Raw genomic sequence first — 22,223 nt, 5'->3', positions numbered from 1 at the left:
TCTCAAACTCAATTTACCTGGGGGCCACTGGAGCTAGGGTCTGGGCAAGGCTGGGCCGCATCAGGTTTTCCCCAAAAAAACACGCATTTATTAAAAACAGAAAAATATACAAACTTTTTCAGTGCTTTGGTTCCGATTTTCTACAATAAAAGCTCTGATAAAACATTCCACTGTTCTCAAATATCTTAATTTTTATTTTTCTGCACAAAATAAGATGAAAAATAAATAAACAAATCAAGAATAAAGAAAATCAATCAGTAATAAATAAATATAATAATAATAAAATGTCAAATAATAAAAACTTAAGAAACCACATATAGTTGGTGGGTAGACAAATTATTTTTTTCCAGATTAAAATGAACAAAGCATTATTAGAGCCCTGTAGACATGACAAAACACACTATAGTTACATTTATACTCTTTTTATTTAACTGCAGGGTCTTGAGACACATGCTAACTCGCAAACTAGAGCGCTAGCGACCTAAACGGTAGCCTTCAAGTTATTTCCTTTAAACTTAAATAGCCAAAAACTTACCACTTCCACACGGATAGGGAGGATAACTATTAACAGTTATTTAACCTTTAACATGAACATTAATGAAACGTAATAATTTTTTCTGGGTACATGATACCATACAGCATCCATATCAAACTTGCGCGGCCTGTACTAACATTAAGCTTTCATATCAAGGCGGGGGCCTCAAACTAGTGTCCTGCGGGCCACATTTGGCCCGCGGGCCACGTGTTTGAGACCCCTGCAGTAGTCTAATGTGGTATAATGTGTGTTTGCATTTACTTTTAAAGATAATTACATGATCAGCATTCTAATTTGATGAAAATTAAAGATTATTTCATTTAATATTATTTAGTTGTATTTTTAAAAATATATTAAGTACATTTTTAGGTTTATTTTATGTGTCTGACTTGGAAGAGTTTAATTCCAGTCCTGTTTTGTTACTGTCAGATAACAGCAAGCTGAAGCATGTTGTGGTGGTATGCAGGAAAACACTTACATTATAAATATATGCATGTATGGAATAATTGTACAAATCCAAATGCATTACAAAATATCTGCTAAAATATCAAATTCAAGGAAGAGCCTCTAAATGGTGCAGATCTGGATTCAATGCCCAGTACAGGTTTGACTTCATACATGTGTGCGTTTTCTCCCAGGTATTCTGGCTTCCTCCATGATATTTTGCTTAGTAATAAAATGACATCATGCAGCTGTTTATGATATGCATGAAACAACACTTATGTAATTGCCTCGTGATCCAACCCTCAATGAAATCTTACTTTATCATCATGGACCGTTTTGGAGGTGCAAGCTCAAGTCAACAACAAAAGAATGTGCACAAACAAAAGAAGTATGTGCGTGACAGAATATAACACCCATGTTTGATTTTTAACAGGTCACTTCAACGCCAACCGCGTACAAAGTATAAAAATGGAGAAAAGCAAGTATTCAAGACATTGAAATATGTTTTTGAAGGAGTTGTAGCCCTGTTATTCTTACTGGAATGAAATGTGGTGCTTTATACTCTGATATCTAACAGATGTTGTCTGCTCACTTGCTTCCTTATTTGTCATGTTTGTGAAACACATTTCAAGCTCTTTTACGTGAGCAATGACAAACAATTTGGAGATATAAGAATACAGTCAAAAAAATTAATACACTCCATTCATTCATTCATTCATTCATTTTCTACCGCTTTTCCTCACAAGGGTCGCAGGGGTGCTGGAGCCTATCCCAGCTCTCTTTGGGCGTGAGGCAGGGTACACCCTGGACTGGTCGCCAGCCAATCACAGGGCACATATAGACAAACAACCATTCACACTCACATTCATACCTATGGACAATTTGGAGTCGCTAATTAACCTAGCATGTTTTTGGAATGTGGGAGGAAACCGGAGTACCCGGAGAAAACCCATGCATGCACGGGGAGAACATGGTGGAATTGAACCCCGGTCTCCTAACTGTGAGGTCTGCGCACTAACCACTAGAGCATGTGTTGTCATTCAGCAAAATGGAATGCCCAAACAAAGCCCCCGCTGTATGAGATAAGAACAAGCCATTCTCATAGGCAACTGGCTCATTGGCAGCATTCCCTCTCGGCTGCACTGGTTTTCGGATCCTGCCCAAAGTGGAGGAGTTGCTCAAAGCTCTCACTTGACTGGTCCATCGATCGTGAACTTCATGTAGTGGATCCGCCAGGAGGAGCTGGACGAAGTAGCAGGGGAGGAAAAATTACATTCATTCATTCATTTTCTACCACGGGGGTGCTGGAGCCTATCCCAGCTGTCTTCGGGCGAGAGGCGGGGTACACCCTGGACTGGTGGCCATCCAATCACAGGGCACATATAGACAAACAACCATTCACACTCACATTCATACCTATGGACAATTTGGAGTGGCCAATTAACCTAGCATGTTTTTGGAATGTGGGAGGAAACCGGAGTACCCGGAGAAAACCCAGAGATGGCCGAGGGTGAAGGGTGGAATTGAACCCTGGTCTCCTAGCTGTGAGGTCTGCACGCTAACCACTGGTCCGCCGTGCCGCTTGGAAAAATTACAACTTTATTTAATTTAGTTAGTTTGTTTTTTTAAACTCTATGCTATCTATTCTCATAATATTATCATTTTAAATTTTAGAACTTTTTCTCGTTGGAATATGACTATTTTTCCTTAATATTTTGACTTTATTTTTGTAAAAATACAGCTTTGTTTTTTTATATTTTCTCTTCTTTTGTAAATGTTGTTCTCCTGAAATTATGACTTTATTCCCATAATTTTACAACTTTCCCCCCCCCATCCTAATTTTCCAAAAATGACAGCCCGGAGGCAGGCTATGGGTGAAATAAATTAAAACGGCCCGTTTTTACGGAAATAGTTGCAGATTCTGGAAGATCTAGAAAGTTTTCTGCGTGGGTTATTGTGTTTAGCTGCTCTATAGGAGTCCACAACTCAATACAAAGGCTCTAAAAATGAGCGTAATAGATCCCATTTAAATCATATTTTCAGAATGTGCCAAAAAAAAAAAAAAAAAAAAGAAGGGCTAGAAAGGGCCCCTGGGCCACACTTTGGGCATCACCTGTTTTAAAGTACCACGTCTTTCTCTTGAGCATAAGCCTTTCAGCGCAGTGCCTTCCTGTGGGACAAGTGGGCCTCTTGAAAAGTGACACATGTTTGATCCCCTTTGCTGCTCAGAAGGAGTCTAGACATTGTTGGCAGGGGCCACAAGCACAACGGGATGGGGGGGGGCTACCCAGCCAAATATAACTCCATACCGTGTATCGGTCACGTTGTGCATGTATAGAAGTATATATACTGTATATTTGTAAGTACAGGTGAGTTAAAGAGGTGATTCACTACCATCAGTGTTACTTTATGGCGTTATAACACATATGGAGACTATGTGTCGTCCTTTTTTTTGCAGCGCTGTGCAGTGATTTATACTTAGCAGCACTCGGACTGTGTATTCCACTCCCAAGGCGATCCTGTGGCTTTTGGGGGAGTTTTGACCATATAAGGAGATGAGGAGTTTGCAGTCTGCTTTCCTGTGGGAGGCGTTTCCCGTTTCTTTCCCTCTCGCCTCCCAGTCGTTCTATTCATCTAAGCTCCTCTCCTTGTGTTTGAATACATACAACACAAAATACACAGCAGTCTTACTTTGAAAGATGTGTTCAGGTTCTCTGAGGGAGCATCCTGACTGACCGTAAAAGGACGCTGGCTTCATGTTGGGAGTGGATAGTGAGTGTGAGAAGTTGATATTTATGACTTCATACTTGTTTGGAGGACTTCCTCAGGCGATCTGCTTGTCTGGAATGCCTGAAAAGCAAACCCAGTACAAATGTTGATAGCAACAAAGTCTTGTTTGAATTCCGAAAGAGTCACGCACTCGCCGTCATGTTTCCTCTGCAAGAATACGTGATGCATGATAGCAGCCGGCATGACTATGATATGCTGTGATGCATTTCCTATTCATCCATTTCATTTTTGCTTATCATGGTCAGGGTCACGGGGGGATGGAGCCTATCCCAGATGATTTTGGGAGAAAGGTGGACTATACCCTGGACTGTGTGATGAGTGAAGATAATAGGCAAAATCCTTACATGTGACAGGTATACTTTTCATGGAGAAGTCCATAGATGGTTACTTTTGGACATGACTGTCCAGTCTCTACTTCCGAATCGGATTTGGGATCCAATACATGTATGTTAAATTTGGGTTCGCAGCTAGCGACACAAACCAGAAATCCTTCTAAGCAATGGGGGATTGTGACCAAGTAGGCGTGTCTGGAGGCGGGACTTGGGTGGAATACAATAAAACAGACCATATCCACGGGAAGCACAAAATCCAAAGAAATACAGCTGAATAGGTGCAGATTCTGGAAGATCTAGACAGCTATGTGTGCTGGTTATTGTGTGTAGCTGCTCTATAGGAGTCCACAACTCAATACAAAGGGCTGAAAATGAGCATAGTAGGCCCTTTTCAAACACTTTGAGGTGCCATAAAAGTGTAAAAAGAAGTTTTAATAGTAAGACATCAAAACAAAACATTCAGTTTCATTGGACATGACTGTCCAGTCTCGACTTCCGGATCGGATTCAGGATCCAACACATGTATGTTAAAAGCTGACATTTTAAAATGATGCATCGACATTTATTATCAACTCCTACAAATTGTGGGCCTTGGGTAGAATACATTAAAACAGACCGTTTTCGCAGGAAGCACAAAATCCAAAGAAATATAGCTGAATAGGTGCCGATTCTGGAAGATCTAGACAGCTTTGTATGCTGGTTATTGTGTGTAGCTGCTCTATAGGAGTCCACAACTCAATACAAAGGGCTGAAAATGAGCATAGTAGGCCCTTTTTAAACACTTTGAGGTGCCATAAAAGTGTAAAAAGAAGTTTCATTGGACATGACTGTCCAGTCTTCCGGATCGGATTCAGGATCCAACACATGTATGTTAAAAGCTGACATTTTAAAATGATACAACATTTATTATCAACTCCTATAAATTTGGGTTCGCAGCTAGCAGCACAAACCATAAATCCTTCTAAGCAATGGGGGATTGTGACCAAGTAGGCATGTCTGGAGGCGGGCCTTGGGTGGAATACAATAAAACAGGCCATATTCACGGGAAGCACAAAATTCAAAGAAATACAGCTGAATAGGTGCAGATTCTGGAAAATCTAGACAGCTTTGTGTGCTGGTTATTGTGTGTAGCTGCTCTATAGGAGTCCAGAACTCAATACAAAGGGCTGAAAATGAGCATAGTAGGCCCTTTTCAAACACTTTGAGGTGCCATAAAAGTGTAAAAACAAGTTTTAATAGGAAGACATCAAAACAAAACATTCAGTTTCATGGCAAATAACAAAGATGGGTGTCATTTTTGTGCTGTTTATTGGTTCATGACAAATTACAAATGACCTTTGCACTTTACACCTGTCGTTTCCAAACATTTTTAAAGTGTAAAAAGAAGATAAGCAATGTTTATTAGTAAAAAACTGAAACAAAACATCCACTTTCATGACAAATAACGACGGCACGGCATTGCAGAAGCGCTTTATGCATCTCATATTTTAACATTTTGGTAAAAAAAAAAAAAAAGCTAACTTCTATTTCCAAATCATTGGCTAACATTTTGTACAAACGTAAAAAAAAAATTGAACCACTTCCTGCTTTGAGTCAGCTTGCTCTGGTTCTTCCCCGTGTTGGGACCACTCCTTCTTTTGAAATAAGCATCACCAAAACCACCCTCCTTCCTCATAAAGCTAAAGAAAAAGCAAAGTGCTGAAATCTATGCCCTGTAAATGCAGGTTTATATACAGTTGTTGCTTATAAGGACATTGGCCACCTTTCTTGTCATCTTTATTTTTAGAGTGGGCAGCTGAGGCTGAACGCGAGGACACGCATGTCCGCATTACTACTGATATTACACACACACACACACACACACACACACACACACTGATTTCCTGCATGCTGGTAAAAGGGATTGGTCATTGTTGGTGTTCTTCACTGTTGTGCAAGCGTACTAAGAAGCAGGAGATGGTGACGCCTTGCATGACAATCCTCCTAGCATCCTAGCATACTACTATAGAAAAAATCCTACACAGTTAACAGTCCTTTGTACAATTCCAGGAAACGCAGCTAAATAAAGTCAAAGACAGTAGCAATTAGCTTCCATGCCGTTGTTTGATGTCCGTGCTGCTCCTCTCACCAAAGCTGCTGTGGCTTTTTTTCATCACATTCTCTTTGGTGAGGATCATTTTTCCATCCATCCCTGCTAGAATTCCATCCTGTTCTGGGATTAACATCAGCATTCCTTCGCCAGAACACACTCACTGAGATATGCAACACAAAAAAGGTGGAGAGGGTTCAGGGGGTGGGGGGGGGTAAATGAGCATTCAGTGCTACTCCTAAATAAGGAGATGCTCTGCATCCTGCCCAAACATCTCCACCACGTCCAGGAGTATTTGAGAGGTGAAGTTTATATTAGGGAGCGAAGGGGGCGGAGGGGGGGGGGGTTGCTCTAAAGTAGGGGAGGGGTGACTGTTGGGGTCGTTTACTGGGGACTGAGGTTTGTCTCCAAAGCCCCCTTGAAATCACACGGTGCTGCGGTAGAACCTTCACTTTGCATCCTCCTCTTCCTCCTCCTCCTGTCTCTCCTCCTTCCTCTTTAGCTCCTCGTCCATCCTCTCCTTCTCCGTTTTGCCACATCTGCAACCCGTTCGTTTCTTCGCAACTCGTGAAACTCTCAGACAAGCCACCATGGAGGCCATCAAGAAGAAGATGCAGATGCTCAAGCTGGATAAGGAGAACGCCCTCGATAGGGCGGAGCAGGCCGAGGCGGACAAGAAGGCGTCGGAGGAAAAATGCAAGCAGGTGGGTTGAGATGTACAATAAGGGCGTTTTTTTTAACCGATACAGCTTCAAGGTACCGTGCAGAAGGATTGTGATACATGATGATAGGTCAAGTCTGGAGATGTTAAGAGGGTCTTAAAGCTACAAAAGAGAAGACAGCAGCTGAGGTCAAACCTTCAAACCTGAGGCTCGGGTCCACTTGCAGCCCACCACTTTTCAATATGATTAACATTAGTGAGGATGCCGACCGGGGGGGTACAGAAGGATTGTGATACATGATGATAGGTCAAGTCTGGAGATGTTAAGAGAGTCTTGAAGCTACAAAAGAGAAGACAGCAGCTGAAGTCAAATCTTCCAACCTGAGGCTCGGGTCCACTTGCAGCCCACCACTTTTCAATAAGATGAACATTAGCAAGGATGCTGACCATACCAAATGCCAGAAATGTTTTTTTAAAACCTCACAATCCATGAAGGGGGTTCACATTGTACAGGGGGGCGCATTCTCGGCAAATGCGCCAAGGTGGCAGGCTGAGGCGGGAGACAGGAAAAAGGGAGGAGTAGCTTATGGGCGGTTGCTGCCACCATGTTAGCCCCTGCTGGTGTAACGGTACAGCTGACGGGGGCGGGTTCAAGCCAAGCCTCGGACAATTTTGGGAAAAAAGTCAGTACGATCCGACAGATGTGGTGCCCAGTGGTGACCCGCCCTGGTGGCGCTCCTGTTCTTTTTCTTCTACTCCAGAAGCATTGCACACAAAACGGGTGAAAATGTGTCAAAACATGCACCCCGAATGTGTTCTTCTGTTATTATTTTTCTGGCGGGTTAATAAAAAACACCCACTGGAATTTGAACGCCACTTTATCCTCACCAGTGTCGCTGCTGTATGTATGCTGGAGCCTATCCCAGCTGCCTTTTAGATGAGAGGCAACGTCCACCCTGGACTGGTGTAACTTAAGTTTAGTCAAATCATCACCAAATTTGGTGTGCATCTTTACAGGACCGACTAATGCATGAGTGTAAATTTCGAGCAAGGTTGGTTGAAAAACATGGCCGTCATCGAGCGACTTAGGAATTCATATATTATGTATAATTTGGTGATATAATTTGTCTAATGAGGATATCTGTGTTATACCTATGCTGGCATGACTTACAAAGCATTTTGACCACAAACCATAGGGGGCCCCACAAATGCCATTTAGACGCCGCAGTGGGAGTATGGCATATAACATACTGTATATGCAGTCATATAACATACCGTATATGTAGTCATATAGCATACTGTATATGCAGTTATATAACATACCGTATATGCAGTCATATAACATACCGTATATGCAGTCATATAACATACCGTATATGCAGTCATATAGCACACTGTATATGCAGTGATGGAACATACATACACTGCAGGAATAATAGGATGGATAGGCCCATAATGTACATTTTTTTTTAAATGTAAAAAAAATGTTTAAAAAATGTAAAAGAAATGTTTAAAAACTGTAAAAAAATGTAAAAAAATGTTTAAAAAAATGTTTTAAAAATGTAAAAAAAGGTAAAAAAGGTAAAAAAAAAGTAAAGAAATTGAAAAAAAATGTAAAAAATGTTTAAAAATGTTTAAAAAATGTAAGAAAATTGTAAAAAATGTTTAAAAATGTTTAAAAATGTTAAAAAAAATTTAAAACAATGTTAAAAAATACAAAGAACAAATAAAGAGTACAAAAAATAGATTGTCAAGGTTAGATTCCAAAAGCTAAATAAAGTTGGATAATGTAAAAAAAATAAAATAAAAATAAAATAAGCCGGCCAGCTAGTGGTGTTCATCTAGACTACTTTTCCCCGACTCCATCCTGTCAGGACCATCAAGTTAAAGTGAATTTGGTGTTCTCAGGTCATCCATCTCGATATCTGAAGGGCAAACATTTCTCTGGTGTTGTAGTGCCACTTGATAAGAGCAAAGTGGAGTCCTGAGATGTAAACATATACTTGAGTGTTCTAAAAAAAGACAATTAGTGCACAGAGGGAGGCGATGTCATCGCAGCAGTGCGCCCGGAATGAAAGAAGAGTCCAAACAAAGCCGGGAGTACGCCCCTTAAATCATTTTGAAACCCCCTCCACTGCCGCCCCCATCCCCTTGGGGAACCCACATTTGGCCCCCTCAAACAAGTCTTCCACTTTGGGAAGAGTCAGCATGAAATAGTAGAAGATGGAGCGGAGCGCTTGAGTCTGTTTGCGCTTTCTTTGCTATTTTTGGCACTCCCAAATGTGGCCGGGGCTCACAGAAGACACACAAAAGACTCCACATCCTTGTCAAACCGTGCTGAACCTCAAGGAGCACAGCTGCAGTTCAGCCACAGTTATCTCCATCCATCCTGCCAAAGTCCTGAAACGTTGAACCCCCCCGCCCCCTGTGGGCATCATTCCAGGGTTAGCAAATATCAGTGCACTGAATTGGAACAGTAAACCTGGCACTTTGATCATAATCATTTTTCAGTATAAATTATATTATAAAACTGAACCTCAACTACTTAACTCAACTACTGAGTAAATTTTCCTTTTTTTTTTTTTGGAAATCAAAGTCAATCAAACAACCATTCACACTCACGTTCATACCTATGGACAATTTGGAATCGCCAATTTTTGGAATGTGGGAGGAAACCGGAGTACCCGGAGAAAACCCACGCATGCACGAGGAGAACATGCAAACTCCACACAGAGATGCTCGAATGTGGGATTGAACTCGGGTCTCCTAGTTACGAGGTCTGCGCGCTAACCACTCGTCCGCCGTGCAGCCCCGATTTTAAATATTCATTCATTTTCTACCGCTTATCCTCACGAGGGTCGCGGGGGTGCTGGAGCCTATCCCAGCTGTCTTCGGGCGTGAGGCGGGGTACACCCTGGACTGGTGGCCAGCCAATCACAGGGCACATATAGACAAACAACCATTCACACTCACATTCATACCTATGGACAATTTGGAGTGGCCAATTAATCTAGCATGTTTTTGGAATGTGGGAGGAAACCGGAGTACCCGGAGAAAACCCACGCATGCACGGGGAGAACATGCAAACTCCACACAGAGATGGCCGAGGGTGGAATTGAACGCTGGTCTCCTAGCTGGGAGGTCTGCGCGCTAACCACTCGACCGCCGTGCAACCCCCATTTTAAATATACTTTATAAAAATAAAATAAATGAAGCCTATCCAGGCTGACTGACGCGAGAACCAGGGTAAACCTTGGACTGGTTGCCAAGCAACTGCAGGAAGCATACATTCATACCTATGGGCAGTTTAGTCACCAGTTAACTTAAAGGGGACCTATTATTATTGTCTTGAGTGGTGGACTCCTATAGAGCAGTTCAACACAATAACCAGCACAGAAAGCTTTCCAGCTAGAAAAAAAAAACAGGTGTGTTAAACTTCCTGCCCAGGTGTATGAGGTCAACCTACCTTCAGACGTAGTAACAGAGGAGGGACAGCGCCTGTGCGAAGGCTATCCACCGTGTTGGGTTGAAAACAACAGCAATCGCTAATTACACAATTAATATTACAATAATTTGTTCACACAGTTGTTGCAATATCTTGTTTCCCTGGATTCTGTGTAAAAGGCTTCCTCATTACTCATTCTGATGCCGACATTTTGCAGTGTCTCTGTGTGAAAAGAGGCTTCCAATATGACCTCATAAGGCTTGAGCCTTTTTATACAGAATAACGACATGAAAAAAATAATGAAAAAGTGCCAGCTTTTACATGCTGCAAGAGAGGCGAGACGGGGCTATTTTCTTGTATTCAAGGCAGAAGCAGATAGATGCTGGATCTACTGTCACTTCCTCTGATCTCTGTGTGAAAGGAGACAAGGTGTAAAACTTCCAGGTGAATTTGCTCACCTTATTCTGTGTCTGTGCTTTTAATGCAGAACAGCAACAGCCCTGACATTGCATAACAGCAGCTACAGCGGTAACAGAGGCAGGATATTGCCTGTGTGAAAGGGTATACTGCAACACAAGGTGTAAAACTTCCAGGTGAATTTGGTCTCCTTATTCTGTGTCTGTGCTTTTTATGCAGAACAGCAACAGCCCTGACTTTGCATAACAGCAGCTCCGGCGGTAACAGAGGCAGGATGTTGCCTGTGTGAAATGGTATACTGCAACACTAAGTCAGGGTTGTGAAACTGATATAAGGGCTATGTTCTACTGTAAAAGGCACAAGCAGATAAATGCTGCATCTACTGTTTGATATGTTCTGTGTGTGAAGAAAGTAGAAAACATTGCTGTTGTTTTTACGGACAAAAATGGCGGCAATATGCATTGTGAAAGGGGCTACCGAGGACTTCTATTGTATGCACATAGCTAAATACAGTCAACAAGACCACGGGTCGCTTCAGTCGGGTAGGTGCAGTACCACCTGCTGGACATGCTCGGTCACTGCTCTACCACTGGCACCCCGATGCAAGCGGTCTGTAACAATGTTGCATCATTTCCAGAGTGACAAGCAACTGCTGTATCTTTCAGCTGGAGGACGACCTGCTGGCTCTGCAGAAGAAGCTGAAGGGAACAGAAGATGAGCTGGATAAATACTCCGAGGCCCTGAAGGACGCTCAGGAGAAACTGGAGCTGTCGGAGAAGAAGGCCGCTGATGTGAGTTGGCGGCAAAGATGCCATCTGAGGCGCATTTTCCACAGTGGATCGGGGGAGTGGGGGGTGGGGGGGGCACAGTTGTGGTTTGTCCCTGACAAAGTATCAATAACCACAGTTGCACGTCAACGCCACAGATGGTGTTTCACTAAAACACACAATCATGATTTGAAACAGAGCTGCTTGACTTTTAGTAGCGTTGACATGAAACCATCGACATCGCCATCGTTTGTGCAAATAATTAGGGATGTCCGATATTGACTTTATTGCTGAAAACCGATATGGCCATATTGTCCAATTCTCAACTTCCGATTCTGATATCAGCCGATACCGATATGTGTAACATGACATACTTCCTGTGGTGGAATGAACACATATGCGGGGGTGTTGGAGCCTATCCCAGCTGTCTTCAGGCAAGAGGCGGGGTACACCCTGGACTAGTGGCCAGCCAATCACAGGGCACATATAGACAAACAACCATTCACACTCACATTCATACCTATGGACAATTTGGAGTGGCTAATTAACCTAGCATGTTTTTGGAATGTGGGAGGAAACCGGAGTACCCGGAGAAAACCCAAGGGTGGAATTGAACCCTGGTCACCTAGCTGTGAGGTCTGCATGCTAACCTCCAGCCCGTGTGGGATACAGCATTCTTTAAATATTGGTTTTCATGATCTGGAAAAAAAATCAGATACCGATATTGACCGATTTTCACATTTTTATGCTGATATCATGCCAATAATTATCAGTACCAATAATAATAATCGGACATTTCTATAAATAATAGCATTCTAAGTAATATCCTAAGAATTATTCATAGTATTCATAATAATATTCATCTTCTAGAATCTAACTATAAGAAATTTGACTTAGGTAGAGAAAGAATGAAATACATAAGCTTTATTAAATATGACGATATATTAAATAGAATACTGAACTGAAATAAAGAACAATAATAAACAGTAAGCAGTTTTTATTGGATAAAAGATGACTTCACATTTGACTAAAGACACTTTCGAAGCAGGAGGGGTGCGGGGAATGCTGGAGCCTATCCCAGCTGTCTTCAGGCGAGAGGCGGGGTACACCCTGGACTGGTGGTCAGCCAATCACAGGGCACATATAGACAAACAACCATTCACACTCACATTCATACCTATGGACAATTTGGAGTGGCCAATTAACCTAGCATGTTTTTGGAATGTGGGAGGAAACCGGACTACCCGGAGAAAACCCACGCATGCACAGGGAGAACATGCAAACTCCACACAGAGTATGGCTGAGGGTGGAATTGAATCCTGGTCTCCTCGCTGTGAGGTCTGTGCGCTAACCACTTGAACACCGTGTCGCCCTCATTTGTTGATGTTTGACCCAATACAAAATGAATAAGTTAGCTATCATGTATTTATGCTAGCGCTCCTAATGCTATTTACACCCATTCTGGTCTTCGGTCATGCTCACATTGACACAAGACCTCAAATAGCTGTCCTCGGCTATGCCTGCTGCTAACTAGCAGCCCGTAACCCAAATTTTAGCTGGCGGTTCAAAGCAAAAAAATTATTTGAGACATGGCTCACATCTAAAAACAATCGTTAGCTGGGACCCTGGAATGTCAAGGTACTGTTTCGGTACCTTTGCACTTCTCCGTGGTAGTCGACATACTTCGTGACGACGCCAATCCCAGCGACAGAAACTACAAATAACTTTGGGCTTTGAATTTTGTCCATATGTATTCATTTAGTTTCTTTATTTAAAAAAAGAAAGGAAAACGCAAGTGTTTGGACGGGGATGGTGTTCCTGGAGCTTTTTCTCAAGCACAGACAAAAGTGGGCCAGCCTGTAGTTGAGCAGGAATGCCAGGAATGCGACTAAAGCAAACAGAGAAGCCCTGACTGACTGCGGCCGTCCAATCAAAACCAAAGCTTTTGTGGAGCAGCCACACGCCACACAACATGGAATAGTCTTGTGTACCGTTTATACGTACAGTATATTTCAGACAGCTCGCCGCTTACACATCGTCCATGTAGCACACCTTTCAGTACCAATTCCAATACATGGAGGAAGGACCCTCAGGGTCAAAGGTCAGCCGACACATGTTTCCCCTTAAAATGATTCCACAAAGACCATCCACGAACATCTCATCTCGTATTTCCCGTCTCTCAGGAAAAAAACAACACAATTGGATGTTTATGCTCATAACACTTTATTGTTCATCATGTTATAACATTACCGTGACCAATTTTATTCTTGTCATATTACATAGTAATAATAATGAATTCATATTTCTTGTCATGTTACCAGAATTATGACTTTTTACAACTTTTTCACACAATATTTTTGGTCTTTATTCTTGAAATATTGCATCATTTTTGTGCAATATTACATTTTTGCCTTGTCAAATGTATTTCTTTTTTTTTCTTGTGTTATGACTTTAATCCAATCCAAATCCTCCATAATTTCAATTTTATTCTCCTACTATTATGACTTAATTTTCATAATCCTTATTTTATCTGTAATATTTGGACTTTATAACATTTTAAAATAAAACGTTTTAAATGTGAAACTACAATTTTATTATCTCAATATATTGCCATTTTATTTTCATAACATTACTAGTTTAAAATGACAAATTACTAAAACTACTACTAATAATATAATTATGTAAAATAAATTATATTAATAATTATTTTTTATTTAATAATAATAATTATTATTATTATTGTAATTAATAAAAAAATAGTTTCATTTCATTTCAGTTTTATTTTAAAATAATTAAAAACTAATTATTAAAATAATTAATAATTATTTTTAATTTAATGATAATAATTATCATTATTAAAATAAAAGAAGTATGAATATCATGTATGTATATTATAATATTATTAATAATAATAATAATTATTATTATTGAATTACAATAAATATTAATATAATTTATTTATATAATAATATTATTTGTAGTAGTAGTAGTAATTTGTCATTTTAAACTAGTAATGATATGAAAATAACATAATACAATAATAAATAATAATAATAATAACAATTTTTACAAATTACTACCGTAATATTCAGATTATTTTTTTTACATTTAAATATTTTAAATATTTAAATAATTATAGTTACATTGCCACAAAAGCATACTTAAAAAATAAGCAAACACATATTGAAGGGAAAAATATTTTTTGCAGTGCACAAATCTATACACACCCCCTCAACAAACTTGAATCAATTAAGTAATATTTCCTTATGTGAGCGTATACATCCCATAATATGGTGTACATAATGTGGGGCTATAGTGCCATACCTTATCTTTGGCCCCTTTCTCCTTTCTGAATTGTACACCTGGTGGCTTGTTTTCACCTTATAATGAACCTGAAGGCTGAGGTTACATCCACTTATGTTGGGTTCATCTTTAGATCGGGTTGAGGGGGGCACCGGTATCCCACCTGTAGAGGGCGTTAACATCAGGAAATAGATGTTGCCCATATGGCCCATCGCTAGAACCGTCCGGCACGTCACATTGTCAATTTACATTCCACAAGCAGTGGAGATTCAACAAGCCCGCTTGGGCACGGACTATGACCCCCTCCCCCCTCATGACCCCACCTGCACCCACGCCACCACATTTTCTAGACGTTCATTTCCATTTCTCACTTTTGCATTCCTCAGCCTTCTTACTGCCACGGTAACATCATGTGACTCCTTTCAAAGGGAATGAATCATTCACTAAATCATAGCAGACAATGCACCCCCCCCCCCCCCCCCCCCGTGGACGACATTTAATCAGAGCACAAAAATGCAGCCAGAAGCCAACACCTAACATTTCCCTTACTGAGTACACACCAGCCAAATTACACACACGTATTATTGATATTATATGACTTTTCAATAGGTAAGCATTTTTCACACAACATTGCAAGGTTTATAGCTCATATTATTTCGCTCTATACATATTATTATGACTTTATACTGGTAATAATTTGACTTTTATTCTTTTTATTGAATTTCTTCCCCATGATGCAACTTCACTTTCATGAAGCTACCACTTTTTTATGTTACTATTTTTACCAAGAGGATATTATGGCTTTATTTTTATAATATTGTTACTTTATACTTAGTTTCTCTTGATTTTTCTTCATTCAGATTTTGTATTTTTTACATTTTTTCTCATAATTAAACAATTTCTGTGAAATAGATTTTTGCGCTAATAATTCAACATACTATAAAATTTCTCCTCAAAATAAACATTTTCTTTTGTTAAATTAAATGTTTCTACTTTTTGTTAGGAAAGAGCCGAGGTTTGACCCCCTATACACAATGACCAGCACAGATAGCTTTTCTCTTATTTTTTTTTAATTCAGATTTTGTATCTTTTACATTTTTGCTCATAACTAAACAATTTCTGTGAAATAAATTTTTGCGCTAATAATTCAACATACTATAAAATTTCTCCTCACAATAAAGATTTTCTTTTGTTAAATTAAAATTTTCTACTTTTTGTTAGGTCAGAGCCGAGGTTTGACCCCCTACACACAATGACCAGCACAGAAAGCTTTCTAGATCTTCCAGCATCTGTACCTATTCCAGCTGCATTTTAATTGGATTTCCAAAACGCTGTTTGAATTTATTCCATCCATGGCCCGCTTCGGGGCACGCCCACTCTGCTGTGATTGGTCACACTCAGCTTGGAAGGCTCGTGCCCAGGCCCATATAAGGAAGTCGGCTCACTGTGATGTCACAGTGACCCACTTCTTTTTAAGGCTCACTTCCAAATGCGCAAACCTCATTATTTGAATTTTTGGCATCATTTAACACCAGAATACAACATTCTAACTACATTTATAGGTCAGAAAAAAGGAAAACGCATCATAGGTCCCCTTTAAAAGATGTTATTTTGTCCTTATAATGTCAAATTACAACTTCACTAATGTGAAATGTTGACTTTTTTCATAATGTTGTTAAATGAATGATGTATTATAACTAAATGTACAAAACAATCCATCTTTATCAATGATGCATCATGGCGGACGTGATTTAATCAGAGCACAAAAATGCAGCCTGAGGCCAGCACTTGACGTTTGCCTTATAAGTACACACTCTCCAAATGACACACACACTAGCACACGCCCAGGGGGGACGGACTTTGCTCACCTTGCTTGTGCGCATGCTCGCCGCGGACACAAAAGCACTTCCCTCTCGCGCGCGTGACGTCACCAGAACCCTAGCTCTTCCCAGGATTGGAGGAATTCTCCATAAATTTCCTGAAAGCTCTCACGGCACCTCCCCTCTCATTGCAACATCTCCCCACTGCACGTCCCTTATTTCCTGCCTGCCCTAGAAGAAGAAGAAAAAGGAGGAGGAAGAGAAAAAAACTGAAGTTTTCTAACAAAAGTTAGACGCTAATCGACGCCACTTTGGACACAGAATAGAACACACAAGCAGCTGTTTTTGTTTTTTGGGGTTTCTCGTACACAAACGGTTATTCTTCTTGTAATAATGGAAGCGGTGAAGAAGAAAATCCAAGCCCTCCAGCAGCAAGTTGATGAGGCGGATGAGCGCGCCATGGCCGTCCAAAGGGAGCTGGATACTGAGAGGGAGCTGCGAGAAAAAGTGAGATTGAAATCCTTCCATCCATTTCATTCTTATTTGTCTTTCTTTGCGCTGTTGGCCTGAAGGCAACACTCCGCCATGACGCATTATTCCTCTTTTTTACCCCCCCCCCTTCCCCAATCGAACTTTTAGCAGAGGAAGAATTCTCTCAATGAATTCATGAAGTTATTTTGACTTTTTTTGTGCTGTAAAACTCTTTCAAAATGATGAGACCCAACAATGGGACGTTCACTGACTCCCTTTGGGTGTCTTATGTAACTTAAAACTCACACCAATCCACTTTCACCATACTTCAACAAAGTTTTTCCAAGAAGAAAATCCCAAGCGTGGTCCCTCTCGGGAGTTTATTATTGATTTGACATCGATACAAAAATACATAGATGAAATATTTATTGATATTGGCTGACAATTTTATGAAATATTATTTTAAACTCTTATTCTGATTGTATTTTTACATTTTAGAAAATATATAATTTAATTTTGGGAATAAAAAATCTATTAAAATTGATAACATTAAGTTAAAATCACAAATTTTAATATATTTTGATGTTATATATATATATTTTTAACAACAATTGTTGAATTGAAATATTCATTATTAAATATTTTAATATTAACTTCCTTTTAAAAAAATAGTATAAAATATATTTAAAATATTTAAATATATATATATATATTTTTTAGAATTTATATATACTATATGAAATTATATGTAATAATATATATGTATGTTATTAATATTTTTCTAAGTACTACATTTGAGTTTCCAGTGCATAGAATCCTCTTGTTATGGTGGTAATGCGTTCAATGAATGAATCAATGACTCCCAAATATCATTCGGTCATTTCATTGTCCATGTTTCCACACCAAAAAGAGATCCAGATGATCCCCCCCAGCCTACAGGAAGTAGCCATCAGGCCGTGTTATCAGCGCCACAGGAAACAGGCACCAACAATGCATCCATCCCCACATCCAGGGGGGAGGGAGGGGGGCGAGGGTGGGCTGCTCGCAGGAAGACACTATAGTGAGGCCAGCTGTGCCTGTTCAGGTTACGTCACCGGCTTGAACGTGTCAGCGGCTGCGCCTCGCCGTGTTTGTAGGCCATCTGGGCGCAGCCAGGCCGAGCGAGGCAGTAGGTCAAGCTGCGGGAATTCTGGGCTGACGTGCTAAAACTGCACAACCGTCCGCTTGGCAAACCTCCTTCCTCTCCAGACACGCTTCCCTGCTCCAACTCTGACCCTCTCCCTGCCTGTGTGCCCCTCCCTGCAGGCGGAGGGCGATGTGGCGTCCTTGAACCGCAGGATCCAGCTGGTGGAGGAGGAGCTGGATCGGGCCCAGGAGAGGCTGGCCACGGCCCTGCAGAAGCTGGAGGAGGCTGAGAAGATGGCCGACGAAAGCGAAAGGTGACGGAAGGATCCTTAAAAAAAAAAAAAAAAAAAAATTAAATCAATGCTTGGGTGAACGTAGTCCCGTATTGTCACAAAGCTCACTTCCTGTTAGCATCTTCTTTTTAGCATTTACCTTTGTTAGCTAAATTTGATTTGATCATGACTTATGTGTTTATCTGGAGAGTTTGCATCGCAGGAAAAAAAAAAAGGTGACCCTCGGGGACCAATATGATCAAGTCCTTGCAGAAGCTCACTTCCTGTTAGCATCTAGCATTTACCTTTCTTAGCTAAATTTCACTTGATTAGAAGTGTATCGATCATGAATTATGTGTTAATCCATCTGTCTGTCTATCCAGAGAGTTTTCATCGTAGAATCGTAAAAATCAACATGATCGAGTGCTTGCAGAAGCTCACTTCCTGTTAGCATTTAGCTTGATAAGCTAGACTTCGTGGGTTGATAGTTTATTGATGCAGAAAAGATATATGCCTATCCGTATAGGCATATCCATATGCCTGCGTATCCATCCAGAGAATTTTCATAGAAAGGGTATCCCCCAGGGATCACTATTAGGTCCACTGATACAGTTCTATTTAGTTAGCTATTTAACGGTCAAATATACATGAGCTTTCTAACAGCAGTAATAACCCATTACAGTAAAACAATCAGGCTAGCTGCCAGACAATCACCTTTATCTAGAATTTAGGAAATGCTTAATTATTATTTTTTAAATTATATTTATTTTTATATATTTTTTTTCATTATATTTCTATTATAGTCCTTGCCACTCCTTTTGAAATATGTTTTGTAGATCATTTTCTTACAAAACAAGCAAATAAATGCCCTCCAAAGAAAGTGCTTGTGTGAATTCCTTCAATGTTTGTCTTTGCGCTCCTTCAGAGGCATGAAAGTGGTGGAGAACCGAGCCATGAAAGACGAGGAGAAGATGGAGATTCAGGAGCTGCAACTCAAAGAAGCCAAACACATCGCCGAGGAGTCCGACCGAAAATACGAGGAGGTCCGATGACGACTCCCGTGAAACCTTACCAAGGAGGAAGCTGAACGCTAATATTTTGTGTCCTTTCCAGGTGGCCCGTAAGATGGTGATCCTGGAGAGCGACTTGGAGAGAGCAGAGGAGAGGGCGGAGGTGGCAGAACTGTGAGATAATTTAACATCTTTGATACAATCTTCATTCATTGAAGTGTCGTTTCTGCGCTAACGTGCCAGGCTAACCACAGTGAGTTATGTCTCTCCCCCACAGGAAGTGTAGCGACCTGGAAGAAGAGCTGAAGAACGTCACCAACAACCTGAAGTCTCTGGAGGCCCAGTCTGACAAGGCGGGTTTTTCTGACTGTAGCAAAATTACATTACATTTTGGTGCAAATCTACAGACAGGAATTTATTTTTGTTTACATTTGCGATTGCTCCTCCCACCACTTATGGTAATGGTAATGGTTTAATTCCATTTGAACATGCATCAGATTACAATTGAGTGCATCCCATAATCAGTTCACAGTTCCACATGTCCAAAAGGAGTAGGAAGAAGCAAAGCTTATTAAATCCTACCCCTCCATCTGGTACTTTTACAATCAGTAACTGTTACATTTGTTCACTTCCTGCTTTCCTAATATACGTAGTTTAGGTTTTTATTAAATTAAATTAAATTAAATTAAATTAAATTAAATTAAATTAAATTAAATTAAATTAAATTAAATTAAATTAAATTAAATTAAATTAAATTAAATTAAATTAAATTAAATCAAATTTCCTAGCATAGAAGTGTTTCAAATGTACTTCTTCCCTGAGATCATATTTCTCCTCTCTTGTAGAGAAGTATTGGATGACATTTTTAGCTAATTGGTTATTTTTAGCCTTATGCATTATTTTAGCTGTTTGAAGATGAACTATATCAGCAAGTTGAAGTATTTGATTTTAGAAATAAGGAGTTAGTATGTTCTCTGTAGGCGGCATTATGAATTATCCTTACTGACCTTTTTTGCAGTACATTTACATTGAGTGAAGATTGCTTTTATAGTTATTACCCCATATATCCTCTCTTGTAGAGAAGTATTGGATGACATTTTTAGGTAATTGGTTATTTTTAGCCTTATGCATTATTTTAGCTGTTTGAATATTATTGACGCCACCTTACATGCTCGAAACACACTCAAAATAAAAATGACAAAAATTTGTGTAATGTGTAGGGATGTTGGATTTTGCCTTTTTTGCTGAAAACTGATATTGTCCAACTCAGAATTTCCCATACCGATATCAGCAGTTATCGGTATGTGTAACATGACATATCTCCTGTATGTGTTGTATACAGCATTTTTAAAATAGCTGTTTTCATGATTGGGTGAAAAATCAGATACCAATATTAGGTAATTGGGGGTGTCCGATAATTATCGTCTCGATATCAGCATAAAAATGCAATATTGGTATTGGTCTTTTTTCCTGACTGTGAAAATCCATATATTTAAATGAAATGTTCATTGCACCACAGGAGATATGTTATGTTGCATATATTGGTGTCGACTGATATTGGTATCGGACATCCAGAGTTGGACAATATCGATTTTCGGCAAAAAAGCCCAAATCAAACAAATTTTGATATTCTTTTGCTGTTTTTCTCAAAAAAATTCTGACCGTTTCCCTCATATTTATATTTTATTTCCATAATATTATGATTTTTGGCTTAAAAACCTGTGTTTTATTGTCTCTGTAGTACTCGGAGAAGGAAGACAGGTATGAGGAGGAAATCAAGGTCCTGAATGACAGACTTAAAGAGGTAAGTGAATGCATCAGTCTTCTACAAAGAATTATTTGCCACACCTTGTCCTCATATTTTGAAAACTATTATTGCTAGGCGGAAACCCGTGCAGAATTTGCAGAAAGGTCAGTGGCCAAGCTGGAAAAGACCATAGATGACCTGGAAGGTACGTACGCCTCCTCCCGTCTTTCCTGAACATGCTGGTTGTTGTCAGCCTTTTCTCCCCTGACCTGATCTGACCTGTCTTTCTTTCCTTTTTCTTTCTCTTCCGGCATTTCTCTACCTTTTCCTCATCATCCCGTTTCTCCTATCTGCTCCGCCCTGCACTCTGACCTGCAGACGAATTGTACAATCAGAAGCTGAAGTACAAGGCTATCAGTGAGGAGCTGGACCATGCCCTCAATGATATGAACACCTTGTAAAAGCTGCTCTCTTTTCACTTTTGCTTTTGCAACCTTCTCTGCTGGGACACCCCCACCCCCTCATCCCCCAAAGCTGAATAAAGATTCTTCTGTTTTACTGTCTTGCTGTTTTCCTGGTCTCTCCCTTTCTTTTACAATAAATTAGTGAGACTTCCATTACTTTGTGATTGCATTTCATATATCTGATGCCCTCTCTTTTTCTTTTTTTTATTGCAGATAATCTATCACATGCAAAAGAGGAAAACCTAGGAATGCACCATGTCCTGGACCAAACACTGCAAGAGCTCAATAGCTTGTAAACACACAAAAAGAAGTTGTGTGTAAAAAAAAAAATATATATCCCTCCAGTCTCTTGCCTTGTTTTAGCCCAACAACAACACATTTAATCATTTTTATATATTTATGGTTCTTTGTCCCTCCCCCCTGTTTTGTAATAATGGTTTTGGGTCCATATCATATTCAATTTTGGTGCTGGAAATTTTGTTGTAGACATGAGACAAACACAAATAAAACTAGACAACAATGACAGTCATG

The 22,223-nt window shown here is 39.9% G+C and overlaps 1 protein-coding gene across 4 annotated transcripts; it reads left to right on the top strand.

Moving 5' to 3' along the window:
• The first annotated feature begins 6,598 nt into the window (after nucleotides 1–6,598).
• On the top strand, nucleotides 6,599–22,217 carry LOC131109694 (tropomyosin alpha-1 chain-like). 4 transcript variants are annotated; one of them, XM_058061949.1, is made up of 9 exons: nucleotides 6,599–6,894; nucleotides 11,379–11,504; nucleotides 18,380–18,513; nucleotides 19,397–19,514; nucleotides 19,585–19,655; nucleotides 19,759–19,834; nucleotides 21,223–21,285; nucleotides 21,364–21,433; nucleotides 21,607–21,791. In XM_058061949.1, exons 1-9 carry the CDS (start codon nucleotides 6,781–6,783, stop codon nucleotides 21,687–21,689), a joined length of 855 nt encoding a protein of 284 aa, XP_057917932.1. In that variant the 5' UTR covers nucleotides 6,599–6,780; the 3' UTR covers nucleotides 21,690–21,791. The 4 variants fall into 4 exon arrangements, with proteins under 4 accessions (XP_057917932.1, XP_057917931.1, XP_057917934.1 ...); XM_058061948.1 differs by lacking the exon at nucleotides 21,607–21,791 and adding an exon at nucleotides 21,906–22,217 and having other exon boundaries at nucleotides 6,603–6,894; XM_058061951.1 differs by lacking the exons at nucleotides 6,599–6,894; nucleotides 11,379–11,504 and adding an exon at nucleotides 16,765–17,110.
• The last annotated feature ends 6 nt before the right edge of the window (nucleotides 22,218–22,223 follow it).

The sequence above is a fragment of the Doryrhamphus excisus genome, chromosome 22, assembly GCF_030265055.1.
Source record: "Doryrhamphus excisus isolate RoL2022-K1 chromosome 22, RoL_Dexc_1.0, whole genome shotgun sequence".
In the NCBI taxonomy this organism is placed as follows: domain Eukaryota; kingdom Metazoa; phylum Chordata; class Actinopteri; order Syngnathiformes; family Syngnathidae; genus Doryrhamphus; species Doryrhamphus excisus.
The sequence above is the reverse complement of the archived record's forward strand: the minus strand, read 5'-3'. Positions and strand labels throughout refer to the sequence as shown.

What these genes read in the sequence shown, in the direction of transcription:
- LOC131109694 (XM_058061948.1), top strand. Translation starts at nt 6,781, where the DNA reads ATGGAGGCCATCAAGAAGAAGATGCAGATGCTCAAGCTGGATAAGGAG. An exon ending in AGGGCGGAGGTGGCAGAACT is followed by an intron (nt 19,656 to 19,758) that starts GTGAGATAATTT and finishes TCTCCCCCACAG; the next exon opens with GAAGTGTAGCGACCTGGAAG. An exon ending in TGAATGACAGACTTAAAGAG is followed by an intron (nt 21,286 to 21,363) that starts GTAAGTGAATGC and finishes TATTATTGCTAG; the next exon opens with GCGGAAACCCGTGCAGAATT.